The sequence below is a fragment of the Eleutherodactylus coqui genome, chromosome 3, assembly GCF_035609145.1.
Source record: "Eleutherodactylus coqui strain aEleCoq1 chromosome 3, aEleCoq1.hap1, whole genome shotgun sequence".
Lineage (NCBI taxonomy): Eukaryota > Metazoa > Chordata > Amphibia > Anura > Eleutherodactylidae > Eleutherodactylus > Eleutherodactylus coqui.
The window spans coordinates 313,617,144-313,640,257 of NC_089839.1; the positions used below are offsets into that span (position 1 = coordinate 313,617,144).

General features: G+C 46.3%; 1 protein-coding gene across 7 annotated transcripts in view; it reads left to right on the forward strand.

Annotated features, from left to right (window-relative positions):
• ST3GAL3 (ST3 beta-galactoside alpha-2,3-sialyltransferase 3) overlaps positions 1-23,114 on the forward strand; it is a 277,669-nt gene that overhangs the window by 245,150 nt on the left and 9,405 nt on the right. For all 7 annotated transcript variants that reach the window (XM_066597939.1, XM_066597938.1, XM_066597942.1 and 4 more), the window contains 2 exons: positions 436-622; positions 22,008-22,154. In XM_066597939.1, the coding sequence (XP_066454036.1) occupies positions 436-622; positions 22,008-22,154 (334 nt within the window). The remainder of the gene's footprint in view (positions 1-435; positions 623-22,007; positions 22,155-23,114) is intronic.

Consider the following 23,114-nt stretch of genomic DNA (forward strand, 5'->3'; position numbering starts at 1 on the left):
AAAAACAGGTTTATTCCTCCACCTTCAATAAAAATGTACACTCCCATCAGAAACTACTTTATCTCCCTCTGAAGCTCTGGTCTAGCCGCTGTTGATAATCACAGGCTCTGACTTATCCCCCCGGCATCTGCGTTACTGCACATCCTGTATGCGGCAGACGCCGGGAGGAGGGGTCAAAGTCTGTGATAATTGGCACCAACTGGAGCGGAGCTACGCAGGGAGGTGGAGTACTACCTGTTGGTCCTAATGATTAGTTACAGCACAATAGCGCTGTGACTGATCATTATGGAAGTCGTCATAATGGAAGTCGTCATTATGGAAGTCATCACCATATTTTTTCTTGCTAAAAAAGTGTGTCTTTTAGTCCGAAAACTGCAGTAAATTCAGATGTAAACTGCATGCTGGTCATGACATGCGGATTTCCATCTCTTTCAGGTTAAATTCTGCGCCAGTAAAAGGGTTTGAGAAGGACGTGGGGAGTAAAACAACACTGAGAATTACATATCCAGAAGGAGCCATTCAGAAGCTTGAACAGTATGAGAAAGATTCCCTCTTCGTCTTGGCCGGATTCAAGTGGCAAGATTTCAAATGGCTGAAATACATCGTTTACAAGGAGAAAGTGGTAGGTCCCGTTATCACGGAGTTATTTTGACACAGACGACACATTGATCTAACCATGTGACAATGATAAGACTACATTTACCCTGTAGATGGTTATGAACTCCACAAATGAGTTCTGAGGAACACCTAAACTTTTCTTTCACTTTAGTTCACATAAATAAACCCCAAAAGTGTGGACTGTAGGGGACAAAACTCAAAAGTAGGGATGTAATCAATGGTTGATCCTGATGAGACGACTCCTCAGTCTACACTGGACTGCAAATATGGCTAACTTTCCACGACCACCAAATATGTGTCCCATCCTGTAGCACATAGGCCTTATAGTGGTAGGCCAAAAGGGCTGTCAGCAGAGCTGTAGACAACCCACAATAACTTGTAGTCCTGGCTTAAAGTGACCCTCTGGGGCTGGAGAAACAAAGATAGCCAAATCGCTTTTCTGACTACCTAATGTACGCCGTCCATTAGTATGCATCATTTGTTTAAGACATTCTACCTGCTGTGATTGGCCAGCAATGCCCATGTGAGCAGCATGTAGTGTTAGACTACCGATGCATAGTAGTACATAGCGTATATCAGGTAGTCAGAGAAACAATTGGCCATCTTTGTTTCTCCAGGCCCGGAGGGTCGCCTTAAGCTAGGACTTCAAACTGTGGTGGGTTGTCTACTGCCCTGCTGACAGCCATCTTCTGCGGCCATCTTTCTTTCTCCAGGGCCAGACAGGTGGTTTAAGTGCTACTGGCCTTACCATATCAAAGCCCTGTCACTGCCCAATGCCTAGTATTAGCAGACATACACTGAACGGCCCCTTCATTAGCCCCCATCTAGTAGAGCGTTGGACCGCCTTTGACCTTGAGAAAGAACTGCAGCAAATCAACGTGGCCTATATTCCACTGGGTGATGAAATGGTTCTGAAGGAATATCGGCCCCTGCGGACAGGAAGCTTCTTGTAGTTGCCGCAGATTAGATGGCGGTGCTGACATGTTCTGACCGGCTGACAGGAAGGGGTCAGCGATTCATGCTGCTTGTGCCAAATTCTGACCTCCCATCAGCAACAGAAATCTGGCTCCATCTGACCAGGGGATGTTTTTCCGCTGCTCAGTTTTGCGCTCTTTTGCCCGCTGGAGTCTTTCTGTTTGTCTTAGACACAATGGCGCTAGAACTGATTGTCTGCTGTTATAGCCCATCCGTGCGGAGGAACGGCAAGTTGTGCGTTCGGACACGTTAGTTGGGGCTCCAGCGTTGTATTCAGCTGACGGTGCAGCCTGTTGGTCAGAACGATTCCTGACATCCTCCTCTGACCCCTTTCAGGGATGAGTTATTTCCATCCACAGGATACACTTTAGCTGGATGTTTTCCTTGATTGCGCCATTCTCTGTGTACTCTCAAAACCGTTACATGAGTAACCCCCCATGGCTGGCGGTGAGACCCCGGCTAGTCTAGCACCGATGACCAGCCTCGTTGGAAGTCGCTCCGATCGCTAGATTTTCCAATCTAATGTGGATTCACAAAATGAAACTGATCCACGGAAAACTTGTCACATGATTTTATGCTGCACTGTGGGGTCACGGGGAGAATTACTATACAAGAAAGAGCCAATCATGAGAGGACCGGGGGCTGTAATAAAGGGCTAGAGTTCAGTATATATACATACTGCTCTGATTGTTTTACATGGAAAAGCCACACAGAAAAGCATCAAGGGCCACAGCTTGTATTCCAAAACTAGATCAATGGTAACAATCTCTCCCTCCAGGTAACAAAACCACAGCGCCCACCTCCCCCTGTTGTACAGTGGTCGAACTATCTCAAATGTACAACCCCAATGCCGAAAATGTTCGACTGCTGTGTAAAAGGTAAAGAAAAAAAAGAATGTGATGATTTGGAAATCTCATCTAGCCGTATTGTATCCCTAATAGAACACAAATCAGAAGGTCACAGGGGGACAAGTCTCCATTCCATTAAAAAAAATTAACTCAATTTAGAAATTGATGGCAGCAACACATCTCACAAAAGTTGGGCGGAGCCGTGTCTACCGCTGTGTAGCATCCCCTCTCCTGGAAGTGAGGAGACCACATGCTGGAGTTTTAGGAGAGGAATGCTGCCCCATTCTTGTCTGATGGAGGATTCTAGCTGCTCAGCAGTCCTCGGTCGTCTTTTCTGAATTTTTCATTTCCTAATGTGCCAAATGTTTCCTATTGGTGAAAGTAGTTTCCGAAAATAATTTTACATTTTGATTCATCTGACCACAGAACAGTTTTTGCATCAGTGCATTTTAAATGAGCTTTGGCCCAGAAAAGACGCCGGTGTTTCAGGATTGAGTTGATATATGATACAGCTGTATCCCATGAAGTAATCTGAATTACAGAGTCATGCCTGCTTTTAATGCAGCGCTGCCGGGGGGGGGGGCTGTAGATCTCCAGCATCCAATATTTACCGTCAGCCTTGTCCCTTGTGTACAGGAATTTCTCCTGATTCTCTTGATATTATGTCCTGTAGATGGTGGGATATTCAAAGTCTTCACAATGTCACGTTGAGAAACATTTTTCTACAATTATTCCACAAACTTTAGACAGTTTTTCACAAATTGGTGAACCTGTGACTAGCTTTTCTTCTGAGAGACTCTGACTCTCTAACTTGCTCTTTTTAGACACATTTGTGTGACCCTCTAGCTGATTTTCATTTAGTACCACTTTTGAGAGATGTGTTGCTGCCATCAATTTCTAAAGGAGTTATTTTTTTTAAGTGAAATACAGCAATGTCTCCCCTCCCCCTCTGATGTTCTGTTGTGAATAAACTATGATTAGATGAGATTTCCAAATCATTGCTTTCTGCTTTTTCTTCATATTTTACACAGCGGCCCAACTTGTTAGGAATTGGGGTTGTAATAAATAATTGCAGTTATTGCTTAGTCTTTACTCACATAACTGCACCCGCTGAATACAGCATTGATGCTTTCTTCACCTTTAGGGGATTTACCCGCTAGCTTTTTTTTTTTAACACTGCGATCTCGCTGCATTTTTTTTAATGAGACTTTCTAATCTTAAACATCGTGTGCATTTGTGACTTTTGTGCAATGCAATTTTAACATTAGAAAGTCCAATTGAAAAAAGCGCAGCAGTATCGCAATGTTAACAAAAGCGCTAGCGGGTAAAAGCCCTTAGAAGTTAATGTTTTGGGGAAATAATTGCTTTGAAGTTATTTTATTGCTTTTTCCTCTAATGGAAACTTTTTGCAAAACACTAAGAAGAGCTGAATGTCTCCGTGTTGCCACCTCACCCCTGTCAGTCACTTCGCACTAAGCATTGTCACTCCGGCTTCTGGAGAACGTCAGACAATTTTTTTTTTTTTTGTATTTCTTGGCTGAGTTTGCAGACTGACTTCGTATCTGGACACAAATGGGCAATTTGTGAAGCATTTCTCCTGTGTTTTAAGCTCATAAATGGAACAGAGTCTGAGGTCAGCAACCTCTGCTCCTTCTTCAGGATGAATAGACATGGGAATTGGTGGAATTTTACAAGACAGCCATCAAGCCAGGATGGCGGAGATAAGGATGGTGTGTGATGCCGTCACAGGAGCCTCCTGGTTGATGTATCACAGTGCACTTTGCCTTCTGGGAAATTACAGCCTTCATTTTAATCCATCAACATTTTGATCTGTGAAAATACTGGGCTCCATGAGAAGCACGTCCGCAGCGTCCTGGCTGGGAATCAGCTTAGATACAGCAAAGTGCAGAAAACTTCAATGAATAAAATAATAGACGAGGGAAGTAAATAAGTGATGAAGATAGAAAAACACCCGCCAGCGTGTGCAGAGGAGCCGGGTGCATCCAGACTTGGACTTGCAGCCACCAGAATGCAGATACTTGGAGAAATATATAACAGCTGCCTGGTCTCAGGCGAGTCAGGGTGCAGCGCCCGCCACCCACGCTCGCAGAGATCACTTCTTGTAAATAATTGTGGATGCCTCGACAAGGAGGACACCGAGGTCTTTGCATCGGGATGGAGCCTTGAGCTGCACTTTACAGAAGAACAAGTCTGGATATTACATTAAAGTTCGGCAAACCTGTTGACATTATGACTCAATGGAGTTTAGGAAAATGGTTATACTGGTCATATCCAGTCATGTGAAGACACCGCCATACGAGAGGGTTGAGGCTACATGATGTTATACGCATGGTCCTCAGCAATACAAGGATAGTATGACTAGAGCGAGCGTACTCAGTAAGGACAGATACTCGAGCGAGTATCGTCCTTACCGAGTACTTGCCTGCTCACCTGCAAAGAGTCGCATGCCGGCAGGGGTGGGGGGTGGGGGGGAGAGATCTCAGTCTCGTTCCCCCCCGCCGGCACCCGAAGCTTTGCGGGCGAGCAGGCAGGTACTCAGTAAGGCTTTCTCATCTCTAATTATGGACATCAGGACGCCCTCTATGGGCCAGAACAAAGCATCTCCCACAGTGGTGGACTCATATGAATGGCTGCCATGTAATATTACATTTTTCTTACAGAAGAAATGCCTGGCATACCCAGAAAAAAATCAAACTTATTACCGTTTGATCAGTGATGGTGTGCATCTCTGCCATTCAGCACATGTTACAGTACTAGCAGTGTGCACAGGTTTACACAACGCGGGACTTCCTGACTCTCACCCACGCCAATGTCCCTTCCTGGAGGTAGCCTTAAAGGTGGACAGGTCCAGGCTGCCAACACTGACCCTACGTTGCCTAGTGGCAGGACAGGAAGGAACCGCCGTACCAACGCAGGGGACAACTTACTAGTACTGACAGGCTTGGAAAATGGAAAAACCAACTCGACAGGAAAACCACAGAACACAGGCAGAGCTGGAACGAGCCAAGGTAACCTCCACAGGAGCAGGACAGAAGTAAAACACACAGGGAGTGGCACAAAGTACCAGGGCCAGACACGCAGCAGCTCTGAGCAGCAGGACTGCTTAGGGAACACTGGAGAATAATCGGCAACTCCCAGGCAGCGAAAGCTGGCTCTTATAGGGAGGCGGGAGCAGCTGATTGGCAGACAGACATGTCAATCACCAGCACACCCCTCAGACCCTAGCATGGTAATTAACCTAAACTAGGAAGCACAGGAGCTGTTAACCCTGGCTTGTCTGGACAGAACCTACAGAAACAAGGTGTACTGGCAAATAATTAACTATGTGCTGACTGAAACGTGACAGCACAATGAAGGGGTGACGCTGCTTGCGAGGAGTATAGAACATGTAGATGAGCCATATAGGGGTGGGAATTGGAGGAAACTCCTGATTAGGGGAGAGGCTCATTGGATTCTTCTTTGGAAAACCAGAGCATGAACTACAGAAATGATCTGTTATGGCGATTTTCGGGTTGCAATGACAGGTCAGTAGTCACATCCGCACTACATCCTCGGCCCATGTGACTTGCCAAGCACACATAAGCATTATCATTCTGCAGACACCGGTGAAGTAATATTTCCCTGTGGTGCCAGCGCTGATAGGCTGGCTGGGATGTTGTTCACCAGCCCCTTGGTACAAAGGTTGCCAGTTATACATTCGGTGTACTGGCCATCATTCTGTGCCACAGTTTCCAGTTTTAACCTTGATTTCACAAGTCTCCGCGGTTTAGTGCTTAGTTCTAAGTGTCAAACTGGTTCTTCGCTTCTCTCCCACAGTGGGGTCCAGTTCAGGCGGTTCTGGTAAATGAGGTCACCACTTTGCTCTTCAACTCATTGCATGTCGCTGAAAGTACTTTTAGTTAGTCTGCTATTCCGGATATCCTGCTAACAGGTTGGTCTCTGTAATAATCCCGGACCTTGTCCCCTCTGGTTGTTCCAACTAGTTTTACCAGACGTGGAGCGATTTTTCTTCCATTTACCGATTTGTTGCATATACTTCTTTGCGTTATGTATACTCAGCCATCTCGTTTATTTGCCATTTTGGATTGATTGATCAACACTGAAATTGTTACTGACTTAAAAAGGTCCTAATCTGTAGTATCTTGGTGCGCTGAACACGAATATGACCATGAAAATTTTTTATTGGCTCTCGTTTTGAAGATATTTGTTTATAGTTCATTCTCTGTGTTTCACCGTGTAAATTTATCCCGTAGGACTGTAATGACATCCTTACAGTTAGAGCCAGACAGCAGCCGTGTGCGTACAGGACCTGTGATGTCACCGTCATGTGATCAGTCACTGCCTCTGAGCTCATTACCTCACACCTAACCCCAACATAACCAGAACACCATGTTAACTCCCACATTACCAGTGTATGTATCAACACCTAATCACTAGAGTACTACATAAAGCCAAGTCGGAAAGTTGAGCATTTAAAATATTTCAGACTTCGCGGGATACAGTTTAAGCTGCTGTTACATAAAACCGTTATTTAATCTATTTAGTTACAATACAAAACACTAACGCCTCGAAAGTGTGCTAATACCGTGGACAGTTTTTGCTATATTTGTGGGGAAGTGACATTTGCCAACCAGAAGAAAAGTATCACTTCTCAAGTGAAGAAGGCATCTCATCTTTACGTTGGATGCAAGATTGGCGACCAAGACAAGCCTTGGGCCCCGCATATATGCCATGCTACATGTACAACACAACTTTCACAGTGGTTGAATGGTAAAAGACCATCAATGACGTTTGCAGTCCCCATGGTGTGGAGAGAGCCAAACAACCATACAAATGACTGCTATTTCTGCTTGGTTCCTCCCCTTTCCTGTGGGATAACGAAGCACAAGAAGTCGAGAATACTCTACCCCAACATTCCGTCTGCATTGAGACCAGGTCCACATGGTGAGGGGCCTTCTATTCCAGAAGCTCCAGTAGAATATTCTCTTGATTCAGCTGATGATGACAAGGGTGAGCCGACCTGTTCTTCTCCTGGTCCGTAGGCATGCAAGTGATCCAGATTTTCACTGCAGTGCATCATCAACCTCACACAGAATAACACAGGAAGAACTAAATGACCTAGTTCGTGATTTGGACTTATCCAAGAACAAGGTAGAATTGCTCAATCAAGACTCCAAAAATTGTATCTTCTAGAAGAAGATTTCACAATAACTTCATATCGAAAGCAGTTTGAGCCTTCCTTCAGAAAGGAAGGTAATCTGGTATTCTGTTCCAATATTGAAGGCCTCATGAATGACTTAGAAATCACTCATGACCCACAAGAATGGAGACTATTTGTAGGCTCTTTGAAACCGAGTTTTAAGGCTGTGGTTTTGCACAATGGAAACCGTCTTCCATCTATTCCAGTAGCGCATGCTGTCCGCATGACAGAGACATACGATAACTTAAAGCAGCTACTGAATGCCATTGAGTTTAACAAGTAGAGCTGGCACCTCTGTGCTGATTTGAAGGAATTTGCCCTTTTAATGTGACTGCAGCAGGGATATACAAAATACATATTAGGGTTATGACTTTTTTCACATTTTTTCAAATTTGAAAGCCTGTGGTGGCCAACGATGACTTTTAGCTCATAACTCTCCAAAACGATTTTCATTTTGTTAAATTGTAAAAAACCTCTGCACCTAATGAGATGTTGTTTTAGCCAGAAGCATGAAATCTGAAAATAAAATACATCCCATTAGACATGAGGATTGTGAATTGACAATGCTAACAATATCTAAGCCAATTTTATATAATCAACCCAATTTAAAGCATCACTATCAGCACTTATCCATCCTCTGTGACCCATTATTCACACTTTGCACATGACCTAGTAACCTTACTCACAGAAATTCTTGCATTCAAGCTTGCATTAAAGGGGTTGTCCCGCGGCAGCAAGTGGGTCTATACACTTCTGTATGGCCATATTAATGCACTTTGTAATGTACATTGTGCATTAATTATGAGCCATACAGAAGTTATCAGAAATTATTCACTTACCTGTTCCGTTGCTAGCGTCCTCGTCTCCATGGTGCCGTCTAATTTTCAGCGGCTAATCGCCGGATTAGACGCGCTTGCGCAGTCCGGTCTTCTTCTTTTCTCAATGGGGCCGCTCGTGCCGGAGAGCGGCTCCGTGTAGCTCCGCCCCGTCACGTGCCGATTCCAGCCAATCAGGAGGCTGGAATCGGCAATGGACCGCACAGAAGCCCTGCGGTCCACCGAGGGAGAAGATCCCGGCGGCCATCTTCAGCCGGTAAGTAAGAAGTCACCGGAGCGCGGGGATTCAGGTAAGCGCTGTGCGGATTTTTTTTTAGGTCCCTGCATCGGGTTTGTCTCGCGCCGAACGGGGGGGCTGTTGAAAAAAAAAAAACCCGTTTCGGCGCGGGACAAACCCCTTTAACTCTTTCCTAGTGGATAGGCTTCTTTTCTTTATTATGTTTTACAACTTATAAACTCCTATTATTTGTTGTTATTTGCCATGCCGGACACTACCATGCTGGCCGACTACTGCTGGACACTACTATGCTGGCCGACTACTGCTGGACACTACTATGCTGGCCGAATACTGCTATACACCAGCATGCTGGCCGACTGCTTCTGTACACTGCCATGCTGGCCGACTGCTGCTGGACACTACCATGCTGGCCGACTACTGCTGGACACTACCATGCTGGCTGACTACTGCTGGACACTACCATGCTGGCCGACTACTGCTGGACACTACCATGCTGGCTGACTACTGCTGGACACTACCATGCTGGCTGACTACTGCTGGACACTACCATGCTGGCTGACTACTGCTGGACACTACCATGCTGGCCAACTACTGCTGGACACTACAATGCTGGCCGACTACTGCTGGACACTACCATGCTGGCCGACTGCTGCTGGACACTACCATGCTGGCCGACTACTGCTGGACACTACCATGCTGGCCGACTACTGCTGGACACTACCATGCTGGCCGACTACTGCTGGACCCTACCATGCTGGCTGCCTACTGCTGGACACTACCATGCTGGCCGACTACTGCTGGACACTACCATGCTGGCCGACTACTGCTGGAAACTACCATGCTGGCCGACTACTGCTGGACACTACCATGCTGGCTGACTACTGCTGGACAACACCATGCTGGCCGACTACTGCTGGAAACTACCATGCTGGCCGACTACTGCTGGACACTCCACTACCATGCTGGCTGCCTACTGCTGGACACTCCACAGACATGCTCCTGAACAGCTGTGCAAGAGATGGGCAAAGAGATCTAAGATGGAGTCTATGACTTACAGATATTAACCATCGGCCTATTACTACTGGCGTGCACTTCGTGATGTAAACAATTGCAAATTACAAAAAAGAAGTAAAGCCGACTACTGCTGGACACTACTATGCTGGCCGAATACTGCTATACACTGCCATGCTGGCCGACTGCTGCTGGACACTACCATGCTGGCCGACTACTGCTGGACACTACCATGCTGGCCAACTACTGCTGGACACTACCATGCTGGCCAACTACTGCTATACACCAACATGCTGGCCAACTACTGCTGGACACTACCATGCTGGCTGACTACTGCTGGACACTACCATGCTGGCCAACTACTGCTATACACCAACATGCTGGCCAACTACTGCTATACACCAACATGCTGGCCAACTACTGCTATACACCAACATGCTGGCCAACTACTGCCGGACACTACCATGCTGGCCGACTACTGCTATACACCAACATGCTGGCCAACTACTGCTGGACACTACCATGCTGGCTGACTACTGCTGGACACTACCATGCTGGCCAACTACTGCTATACACCAACATGCTGGCCAACTACTGCTATACACCAACATGCTGGCCAACTACTGCTATACACCAACATGCTGGCCAACTACTGCCGGACACTACCATGTTGGCCGACTATTGCTGGACACTACCATGCTGGCCGACTACTGCTGGACACTACCTTGCTGGGCGACTACTGCTGGACACTACCATGCTGGCCGACTACTGCTGGACACTACCACGCTGGCCGACTACTGCTGGACACTACCATGCTGGCCGACTACTGCTGGACACTACCATGCTGGCCGAATACTGCTGGACACTCCACTACCATGCTGGCTGACTACTGCTGGACACTACCATGCTGGCCGACTACTGCTGGACACTACTATGCTGGCCGAATACTGCTATACACTGCCATGCTGGCCGACTGCTGCTGGACACTATCATGCTGGCCAACTACTGCTGGACACTACCATGCTGGCCAACTACTGCTGGACACTACCATGCTGGCCAACTACTGCTATACACCAACATGCTGGCCAACTACTGCTATACACCAACATGCTGGCCAACTACTGCCGGACACTACCATGCTGGCCGACTATTGCTGGACACTACCATGCTGGCCGACTACTGCTGGACACTACCATGCTGGCCGACTACTGCTGGACACTACCATGCTGGCCGACTACTGCTGGACACTACCACGCTGGCCGACTACTGCTGGACACTACCATGCTGGCCGACTACTGCTGGACACTACCATGCTGGCCGAATACTGCTGGACACTCCACTACCATGCTGGCTGACTACTGCTGGACACTACCATGCTGGCCGACTACTGCTGGACACTACCATGCTGGCCGAATACTGCTGGACACTCCACTACCATGCTGGCTGACTACTGCTGGACACTACCATGCTGGCTGCCTACTGCTAGACACTACCATGCTGGCCGACTACTGCTGGACACTACCATGCTGGCCGACTACTGCTGGACACTACCATGCTGGCTGACTACTGCTGGACACTACCATGCTGGCCAACTACTGCTGGACACTACCATGCTGGCCGACTACTGCTGGACACTACCATGCTGGCCGACTACTGCTGGACACTACTATGCTGGCCAACTACTGCTGTACACAACCATGCTGGCCGACTACTGCTGGAGACTACCATGCTGGCGGCCTACTGCTGGACACTACCATGCTGGCCGACTACTGCTGGACTTTACCATGCTGGCCGACTACTGCTGGACACTACCATGCTGGCCGACTACTGCTGGACTCTACCATGCTGGCTGCCTACTGCTGGACACTACCATGCTGGCCGAGTACTGCTGGACACTACCATGCTGGCTGACTACTGCTGGACACTACCATGCTGGCCAACTACTGCTGGACACTACCATGCTGGCCGACTACTGCTGGACACTACCATGCTGGCCGACTACTGCTGGACACTACCATGCTGGCCAACTACTGCTGGACACTACCATGCTGGCTGACTACTGCTGGACACTCCACAGACATGCTCCTGAACAGCTGTGCAAGAGACGGGCAAAGAGATCTAAGATGGAGTCTATGACTTACAGATATTAAGCATCGGCCTATTACTTTTGTCATGCACTTGGAGGACAATGTGCGGCTACAAACGGACCTGGATAAGCCGGGGGCTTGGGGGGGGGAAATGGCAAATGAAGTTCAATGTTGATAAATGTAAGACTATGCACATGGGCAGGAGAAACGGATGTCACCAATATTCACTTCATGGGGTACCACTAGGGAAAAGTGATATGGAAAAGGATCTGGGGGTACTAGTGGATTGTAGACTAAACTGGAGCAACCAATGCCAGTCAGCTGCTGCAAAGGCAAATAAAGTCTTGGGGGGCATTAAAAGAGGTATAGGGGCGAAGGACGAGAACATTATCCTCCCACTATATAAGGCACTTGTCAGGCCTCACATGGAATACTGCGCACAGTTCTGGTCACCGGTGCTCAGGAAAGATGTTACAGTGCTGGAGGGGTACAAAGAAGAGCAACTAAACTAATACATGGAATGAGAGGACTGGAATACCCAGAGAGGCACCAAAACTGGGATTATTCACCCCGGAAAAAAGACGGCTAAGGGGCGACCAAATAACTCTGTATAAATACATGAGGGGACAATACAAGGATCTCTGCCAGGATCTGTTTACATCCAGGACCACGACGGTAACAAGAGGGCATCCGCTACGATTAGAGGAAAGTAGGTTTCATCACCAACATAGAAGGGGGTTCTTTACTGTAAGAGCAGTTAGACTGTGGAACTCTCTACCGGAGGAAGTGGTGATGGCAAAATCCATAGAGGAGTTTAAAAGGGGACTTGATGTCTTTCTGAAGAGGAAGGATATTACAGGATATAAATCTTAGGTTGTCAATCCGGGTATAAAGGCAGGTAGGAACTATTAGGGGTTGATCCAGGGAACAGTCTGATTGCCATTAGGGAGTCGGGAAGGAATTTTTTCCCCAAAAGGGCTAATTGGCTTCTTGGTTTTTTTTTTGCCTTCCTCTGGATCAACACAGGAGGATAGACAGGCTGGACTAGATGGACATTGTCTTCATTCAGCCTTACATACTATGTTACTATATAAACAATTGCAAATTACAAAAAAAAAGTAAAGCCAATTTTGCATTTTGTCACATTCGTGTTCAGCAGATAAAAACTGATACAAAATGACTAATTTTATTTCAGTAACATGGCTTTTGTAAAAATGTGTTGACCAGTGATGTGTCTTGTCAGTATATGGAATCTCATTGGTTCATTTTGTTTATATTGTGAATCGATGCACATTATATATAAGGATGACACATTGGATACGGGTTACTGTTCGGGTTTTTCCTTGGAAACGTCTAAATAGAAGATCTGTTTTCGTTCTACAAGAAGTGCTGGAGTTGTCATCCCACATTTCCTTCAGGTAAAGAAAACCCAACCCAAGAAAAAGCTTCGACCTCCTTGCAGACATCTGCAGTTTGCTGTTGTATTCCTTTCATTTAGCAGAATGGTTAAACATCAGAGCTGCTTATCAGCGGCGGCTCTATAATCTGTAAAGTAGTCATATTATTGGCTCTTCCTCTGCCGCTGCCGTCTCTGGAGAAGTCCGGGTTTTTGTCACTTTGGTCTTTGCTTGATTTCCAGCTCCCAATCATCCTATCTTCTCTCCAGTTATTGGGGTCATCTGAGGTCCTTCCTCACAGGCTGTCAGTGTTTCCTGCTGGGTTATGTTTGCGCTGTCAGTTCTGTGTCTTCCTTCGTTATCTGACATAATTGCTCACATGCCGACGTTTCCCCAAATCCTAAAGTTCACTGTTCTTTTAAGTAAGTAGAAGTAATGAGCAGCGAGTGCAGCGGGTGTACATGGCATCCTCCACTGGATGACTTTATCTTGGGCGTGTGTCTGTCCTTTGTGTTAGAGAGTTCAGCACAAGCCAGAGACAGGAAAACGGGAATCTCACCCAGAGAAAACAAGAGTTTCAGATTAAAAGCCAAAAATGTTTCAACATCGCTGCAACATGAGAAAGTAAGAACTGACACTGCGGCTACGATTCCCGGCAATTACTGGGACATCACAGAAGCATTTTTCCGAATGGCCCGCTGGCTTCTGTGTCAAACCTCCGACATTCTGCAGATAGGAAGTTATTAAACAGATCCTGTACAGCAAAATCTATATACACAAAACAGAACAATACAAAATGTCATAAAGTGTGATCAAAGAGTGGTAGGCACCAAAAATATGGCCACACACAGCGCCAGTGACAGCATTTTTTAAAAAGTCGTGGGCGACAGAGAGCAATTTCTTTTTAACCCCTTACGGACTAGACACGCTTTAGGGATTTTACCCATGTGCTGGTTTTACTGCCCTATTTTTTTTCTTTAGCTACCAAAATCATTTTTGCTGTGTTTTTTTCCATGACACGTAGGGTTATTTTTTATATCTTTTTTTTTCTCTCCCCTCCCCCCCATCTTTTTGTTTTATTGGAGGTAAAAAGCAAAAACATTTTTTTCATTTATAGTTGTTTATTTTAAAAATGAGTATATTTACGCTAAAATAAAATATGGAAATGGGTTCCTCATTTTGTTTCGGATGTTTTGATACATAATTTGTATAGGCTTGGATGGCAGGGTATATGGCGACGGTTTTGGTTTCAGTCGGCGATGGATCGTTTTCTTTTTTATGCATATATTTTTATTTTATTCTGTAATTTTTTTACCTAGTTTTGTAACTCTTTTTTTTAACATCTATGTCCCCCATGACATCATATAAGACCTCTTGGGATCATTCACATTGTCTTTTTTTTAGGAGCCCCAGTTACAGAGATAAACATCAATTGTGACAAAGGGCATCCGGCAGTCACATGATGGCCGCGTTGCATAGCGGAACTAATACTAACTCTTCTCCTCTGGGTCCTCGGCTGTGACTAACAGCCAAGGATCGGATCTGCTCCTACTTGATTGCATGAGCAGAAGCTTTAACCCTGCACTATACTTCCAGGATTAAAGCCCAGGACCAAGTGCTCTATATTAACCACGCTTGGTCCTTAAGGCGTTAAAAAGGATATTTTTATTTTTTATTTTTAGAAGTAGTAAAACATAAAGAAAACAATAGAAATATGAAATCACTGTAATTGCAGAATAAAGTGGATACATCATTGTTACTGGACCATGCTTGCCGTGAAAGGAAAACAAAAAATAATGGCACAACTGTATGTTTTTTTATTTACCCCCACAATTTTTTTTAAAGTTATAAGTTTTGATACTTTAAATGGTGACACTGAAAAGTATAACTGGTCCCACAAAAAACAAGCCTTTATGCAGCTACATCACTGCAAAGGTCAACAAGTTATGGATCTTGAAGCGAAGGGATGAAAAAGAAGCTAAAATTATAGATATCAGAGCTTCAAGGGTTAAACATGCTTTAAAAGTGCCATCTGTAAAAATGTTAGTCAAGTTTAAACCAAATTCACAAAGTCTCAGAGTCGACCTTTAACAGTGAACAGTTTCTGCAGACCCAGCACTCCTGGCCGGCTTCTTCTCTAGTGCGCTCCGGGGCAGTACAGACCGGCTCTTCTATGCAATAAGAAGGTTTCTCCAATTGCCAAATCTTTGCAGTTTGCTCATGAGAACAAACAGATGACAAGCGCTCTGTAGATACATTACTGACAAAACTCCTAAATCAGCAGGACAAGCTAGGTGCTAGGCTAGGTCTACATCATGGCTGCACATATACACAACACTGTCTTGATGGAAACCTTCCATTACCCCTGGAGACTATTGAAAATGTTCTGATGCTGGATATGTGATCCATCCATAGTAAGTCTAGCCCCAATCTTAAAGCGAAACTTACAGGGACTCTCTAATCCCAGGACGAAACTTGTTCCAGAACCTGAAGAGGGGAGTAATATTTGGTGCCTTACTTTTTTGTAGTTCTACCACAAATCTGAGGATTCCTGGGGTATGGTGGCAACGTTTCCCTGACTACCCAAGCATTGCTAGAGCATTGGTAGTCTAAGACACTGATTGGTCGGCACCACTCACAAGTAGCACTGGCTAATCCAAAAGTAGTGTGAAGTGTGTCAGACTACCGAAGCACAGTGTATGCTGGGTAATGAGGAGTGCTGTGGCCATCCTGGTAGACTAAAGAGGGGCCCCAGGAGCTGGTGGATCTGTGGCAGAACTTAAGAAAGGGGGGCACTACGAAGTTATGCCCCCATTGGACCCGAGAAAACGTTTGTAACAAAAGGCTGGATTAAAGCAAGGTCTTAGAAAGAAAGTGTTAAATTCAAACCAAATGCTCCCGTAAATCTACCACCTCGGTTGTTTTGTGCCTCTTGGTACAAATATGAAGCAGCTGCCAGCGTCACACCTCTTCTATATAAAGGAGGAAAATGATACAGGAGTAAAACCACCACAAGGCGTTCTCATGGTGGAGATCCATGGACTCAGAGCCCCCGGCTTTACTCACGACGCTGTAACCAGAAACGGACGATGGAAGCATAACAATATCAGTGAGCAGATGTGACTGACCCCCATAGACCTTTTATGACGTGGCGGTCCACATGGCCGGATGGACGGTGTTCTGCTGATCTTTACAATGCACTAGACACGTTCACACCTCGTTCTGTTGGCCAACACTTACCAGCATTTCATCGACTTGCTGAACAGAAGTTTTTTTTGTTTTGCCCAAATTTCAGCATTATTAGAAATATAAACCACCAGCAAACAGTCAGAAAGGAATGAAAGAATGAGGAAATACTTTGGCACTAAACTGAATGCCGTGTGAACAAATAAGCCGGTCAGATTGTAAACTGCTTCCGTGAATTACAGCCAGGTGAATAAGTAAGTGAACTCTGTCATTGATCACTAATATATTGTGATCTGCTCCTAGACAAACCTGATGGAACTAATAATACCGACAGTTGTACTAGTCATGTCTTTTATTAGACACTTGGAGTAACATTCACAGTGCAGGGAGAAAAAAGAAAGTGAACCCTTAACCTGTAGATCCACATTTAGCAGCAGTCACCTGCACCAAATGTTTGCACTATTGAGGAATTTTGGACCCTTCCCCCCTACAAATGTGTTTCAGTTCATCAGTATGTTTGGGATGCCATGTGCACAGCCTTCTTCCGGTCAGCCACAGCCTCTCCATAGGGTTGAGGACAAGACTCTAAATTGGCCATTTTAAGACACAAATCATACTTTTCCCCAATTCTTTGGCTCATTCATCTTGTCCTCCAGTGATATATCGGGTCTGATATGATTCAGGACTTCTCTGTTCCTTTCGCCATCAAGGGTATACAAAGCAGCTTTTGCCAGCAGCTCAAACGCATCAATCCTTCTTCTATCCGCTTCCCTCGCAGTCCCGCTCTCACATCCATACATGGCTCTGGGGAAACGGTGGTTTGCACTGTCCTGCGCTTAGCTGCTATGCCGATATCCCTACTTTCCTAGATTTTGTCCATTCTTAGCATCGTGCTTCGCCCCAACGCCATCCTACGTTTTCTCTGGTGTAGATTCTCCAGTCTGGTCAATTTTTGAGCCAAGGTAGATGAAGTCTCGCACGCACTCTATGACCTCATTGTCAATTTTTATTTGGATTTGGCCATTTTTTGCAGTTGTCATACTTTTAGTCTTCTTTTCATTCAGGTAGGGGTCCATTTTTTTCACTTTCAGTTTTAATCTTCCATATCAGCGGCTTCAGACCGGCTTCTGTTTCTGCCAGCAGAGTTGTGTTATCCACATAATGGAGATTGTTGATGTCTCTTCAACCTATTTTCACCCCGATTTCCCATTCATCTAGGTCTATTGTACGCATGATCACTTCTGCATATAGGTTAAACAAGAAGGGTGAGAGGATGCAGCCCTGTTGGACGCCTCTGCCGATCCCAAACCAATCTGTGTCCCCATACTGTTCTCACAGTGGCTTCTTGATTGGTATTAAGTGATTTTATCAGCTTGACTAGATGTGACAATACGCCCAACTCCTGTAGGGGGCGCCATAGCTTGTCATGGCCTTGATTTAGTCCTTGAAGCACATATAGATATTCTTTTGGCATTCTCGAGCTTTTTTCATGGTCCATCACAGGTTTGCAATATGGTGGCGGGTGCCGCATCCTCGCCGGAGTCCTGCCTGCACATTAGGGAGTGCTGCTTCAACTACTGATCTCAGTCTTTCCTGTATAATTTTGAGAAGGATCTTGCTTGGCTGCTCTTACATTCTACTATAAGTTGTTGTGATCCACCTTAGAATTCATTCTCCCCTTAATGATCACAAGTAGTCCAGACCATGAGGAGCAAAGAACCCCAAAGCATTCCGCTCCCTCTACCATAGCCCCAAACCATGATCCTCCCTCTACCATAGCCCCAAACCATATCACCCCCTCTGTCATAGCCCAAAAAAATGCCACTAACTCTACCATAGTCCTAAACCATGCTGCCCCCTCTACCATAGCCCCAAACCATGCTATCCTGTCTACCATAGCCCCAAACCATGCCGCCCTGTCTACCACAGCCCCAAACCATGTCATTCCCTCTATCATAGCCCCGAACCATGCTGCCCTTCTATCATAGCCCCAAACCATTGCGCCCCCTCTACCATAGCCCCAAACCATGCCACTTACTCCACCATAGCCCCAAACCATGATCCTCCCTCTACTATAGCCATAAACCATGCTGCCCCCTCTACCATAGCCCCAAACCATGTTGTCGCCTCTACCATAGCCCCAAACCATGCTGTCGCCTCTACCATAGCCCCAAACCATGCTGTTGCCTCTACCATAGCCCCAAACCATGCTGTCGCCTCTACCATAGCCCCAAACCATGCAGCCCTGTCTACCATAGCCCCAAACCAATTATTCTCCCTGTAACATAATCCCAAACCATGTTGCTGCCTCTACCATAGCCCCAAACCATGCAGCCCTGTCTACCATAGCCCCAAACCAATTATTCTCCCTGTAACATAACCCCAAACCATGTTGCTGCCTCTACCATAGCCCCAAACCATGATCCTCCCTCCACTGGGCTCTACAGTTGGATGAGGTTTAGGTGTTTTTCCTCCAAACATAGCTTTGTGTATTTGCGCTAAAAAGGTCCACTTTTGTCTCATCCATCCATAGAGCATTTTCCAGAAGCATTGTGGGATATCACAGTGGTCCCGGTAAACTTCAGACAGGGTGCAATATTACTTTTGGCCAGCAATGGCTTCCTTCGTGGTGTCCTTCCACAATCACCATTCTTGGTCAGTGTGTCTCTAAGAGGCCATACAAACAGAGGTTTCTGTAGTCTGTAGAGTCTTCTTTAGGTATTTTGCAGTTCCTCCTTGGTTCTTTTTCACATCTTTTAGGATCGCCTTTATGCGTCAGAAAGGAACGGGCAGCGGTCACAATCCATCTAATGGGTGGGGTAAGCAGGGGGACGTCCTACCAGTGTTAGCCGTCAAACACTTCTGGTCACATGACGCTGGGGGACAACAGGGGTCAGAGACTTCAATTAAAATGAAGTTTAATTGATAAGTTAAAATACTGCCTCATCTTTTTTTTTGCAACGGACAACCCCTTTACCAGAACATTTACTCTTAATACTTCTGAGTATCAGATGTCATAGCAGGACGTATCAACCTCTGACTACCGAGACCACAGCTGCCACAAACTAGTGATGCCTGGACTTCACTACTAGGCCGTATTCACACCGCCTATATTCTCATCGCACAGAAGATGAACCCAATCATGCACACGAGAGGTTTTGCAGTTGGACCGATGGTCTGAGTTTGAAAAATCGCTGCATGCCCTGTGTTTGTGCGTCATACAATAATTGGATGTGTCACGTGTGAAGTCCCACACCTTGCGCAGCACATGGATGGAGAGTCTCGGGTGCAGCTCTCTCTTGTCCGTGTGAATACGGTCTTAGTCAAAACCAGATTTATAATGGATCTCGCGATATCTGTCTCCTGAATCCGGTATAATATTAGAATAAGCCCAGAGAGTTCTGATTGGTCCAGCAAGATATAGAGCTGTGCAGCACATGGCCAACTCCATGAAATCTGCCTCACCAACAAGTGGGGGCGCCTCACCAGTAAGTCCACCTCACACTTTCAGAAGCATTGCATTAAAGGGTATATACACTTTTTCAACCAATGTTATAATCCTCCAATGCATCTGAGGGTGCGTTCACACGAGCGCATAAACGGCGCGTTTTTGCGCCCAATCGTATAAACGTGACCATCTAAGGCGTTGGTTTCCAATGTATTCGTTCGCACAGGCGATTTTACGGCGCGTAAAAACGGCAACCCGAAAAAAAGACGGAACATACACGCCAAGGCATATTCGATGGCCGAAAAGATAGATGGAAAGTAGGAACAAACGATAATATGCTTTCTAGCTCTGGTCATGATTGCCAAAAAACGTTCTTTCCGGCGATTAAACGCTGCGCACGTGCGAACGTAAATACTCCTACGCTCGTGTGACCGCGCCCTAAAGTTGCAAAAACCGCTCATCAAAAAGTCTTAATTCACAATTTGTTTTGCGTCTACAGCTCTTCTACGTTTCTGTGTGTCTCCATGGTTACGGAGCACAGTGTAGTCCCATCTCATGTGTTGCTCCACTGATTTACTTGTGACTGCGGGATCAGACTACGAAGGGCTTGTGTGTAGTTCCAGCAATAAAAATTGGTTATTTTGCTACGTTAATAATGGGGATCTCGGAGCGGCGGCAAGTCAGCTTTGTTGTTCTGCAGAAGGCTGCACCCCGACGAAGCCATTTACTAAAGTAACACTTTCATCATCGTTAATCCTCCCTCATGAGAACTGAAAAGGTAAAACAAGAAGTAAAGTAATAAGGAAAGTTTTATGACGGCTACGAGGTTTATGTAAGAAGATGATGCGCACGCGGCGCACGTGAGGCTGATGGACCCAGAAGTCTCCGAGTGACGGAATCACAGAGGGAAGAGTTGGTGCCAGCGAGGTGATTCACAGACTCCTCTGTGTGCATCAGTAATTACAGACTCGTAGCATCTGGACTGCAGGCTCAGCGGACGCTGCTACGGTGACTGCAGGGAGCTGGTCATACGTCAGGCTTACAGCGCCCCCATCACCTGTCAGGGCATCTAGGATTTATTTCAGAGTCAAGCAGACAAGTTTCTCGATGCAGCTTAATATAGAAGATGTAAGAAGAAAAGTCCTCCTTACCCCTGCTGTACTGTATGCAAATACCCGACTCCCCCAGGTGAGTCGGGCCCCAACTACTGGAGTTCCCATACACCCCACTATCCCCTCACCCACAGTCAGAGGTGCAAGATCTCTGGTGCTTGTATATATATATATACACACCAACTAGCAATATAATAGTGCCAATAATATGTAACATGCAGATCCCAGGTGCTGTAGATGTGTCCACTGTCAGTTTTTACTTCCTGTACTATACAATAGTCTATATTAATAGATGACATGGTAGATAAAACCTGGTGGATCCATACAGTCACCCAGAATGAATGACAGCAAATTGGAATGAAACAGACAGTTTATTACTGTTGGGTACAAGTCCGTGAGAAGTGCGCCTGCCATGAGCGCCGGTACAGGTGTCAGTAAGACATGTGCCCACCTGCGCATTCACTGGACGCCATCCTCCGAAGAGTCCGTGAATGACCCCATCCACATCACAGGGGACCGGAGAGGCAGCTAATGGAGCCGGCCCGGCCAACCGCTCGGCTGCGTTTCCATTCAGCGCAGGAGATCTTCAGACATGAATTATACAGATAAACTTCCATCAACATTTATAAGGAAAGCAGCGGAGTGCTGGAACTGCAGACTGGAGCGCCGCTGTGGCTTTCCCTTTAATTATTCAATACTCTTCATCGGGAGAGACTTTCATCCAAGTTTCATACATTTTCTGCAACTCTGGGTGTATAAAAATTCTAGATTGAACATCCTCTGGCATCGCCCAGATGTGTGCCGGTGGCTGCCTACTGACAGGCAGAAGCCCCTCTGTAACGTCCATGTGGCCGCCTGTGGCGCAGACGGGCAGACAACGGCACTATTAGCTCAGCAGTATACCGCACTGTGATGTATAGTACTTATGTTGGGGGACTATGAAGCATTGGATGCCCACCGGCTGGATTAGCTCGACTCATTGGACTCGCGTAGACTTTTCTTCATGCAATCTTTCTGTTTGATTTTTCAGAGTGCCTCAGATGGGTTCTGGAAGTCAGTCGCCACGCGGGTACCACGAGAGCCAAATGAGATTCGAATCCTCAACCCGTACTTTATCCAAGAAGCTGCATTCAGTTTTATTGGGCTGCCATTCAACAACGGACTTATGGGGAGAGGGGTAAGTGCTTGCGGTGAGCATGACTGTAGGTGGCGGAGTGCAGCTCGTATCATCTATCGGTTGCTGATTGGTAGCAGTAGATGCGCTATCTGCAGGAAATGTTGCTGCATCTAATATGATATGTACCACATTTTTGTAGAAACCAATGCAGTAAGTAGTGGCTCCTACATAGATTTGTTCATGTACTGAATATCAATAATGCCCTCGGTAAGTAACCGCGCCACCTCCCAGTATTTATATAGGAAGAGTGATGGGGCAGACTCATACTGCTGCCTCTTGTGATTCAGGTCCTGTGGAGGGACAGCATTATATAAAGGGTCTCACCGCTGAGACCCCTGCTGATTTCTAGATCGGGAATGCCATGTCCTACTCTGCCTGTCACTGTGAGGGTCTTTCCCCGCGGTGACGCCAGTATGACGGGTACGCTGGCCAGGCATGCAGAGTCAGAGCTCCAATCATTTCAATGGGGCTGATGGAGATACCCAAGAGGCTGCAGCTCGGCTATCTCCTCAGACCCATTGGAAGTGAATGGAGCGCTAGCGCTCTTGTGTGACCAGCGCTGCATGCAGTCTCCTCCTCACTGCAGGGGGTGCAGTAACCCCACAAGGAGGACGGGGGGACATGGGATCCCCATTCTTGAGATTGGTGGAGGTCTTAGCAGTAAGATACCCACTGATCAGCAAGGTATCTCCCATGCTGTGGATAGGGGATAACTTGCAGCTGTGGTACAATCCCTTTAATGGGGGTGGGGGGGGGGGTGTAATTCCTTGATTGTACATTTTCCTTCCTGATTTATGCTTCTATGTTAATACTGGCGCTCGCAGACACTTTAGGTCTATTTGTCCCCATATATCATGGATAAATAATAGATTATGTCTCTGGAACGGTTGATAAAGCCCCATCTAGACGGGACGCCTGGCTCACGTGTGCAGAACTGAACGGCTGCTTCATCCTACGGAA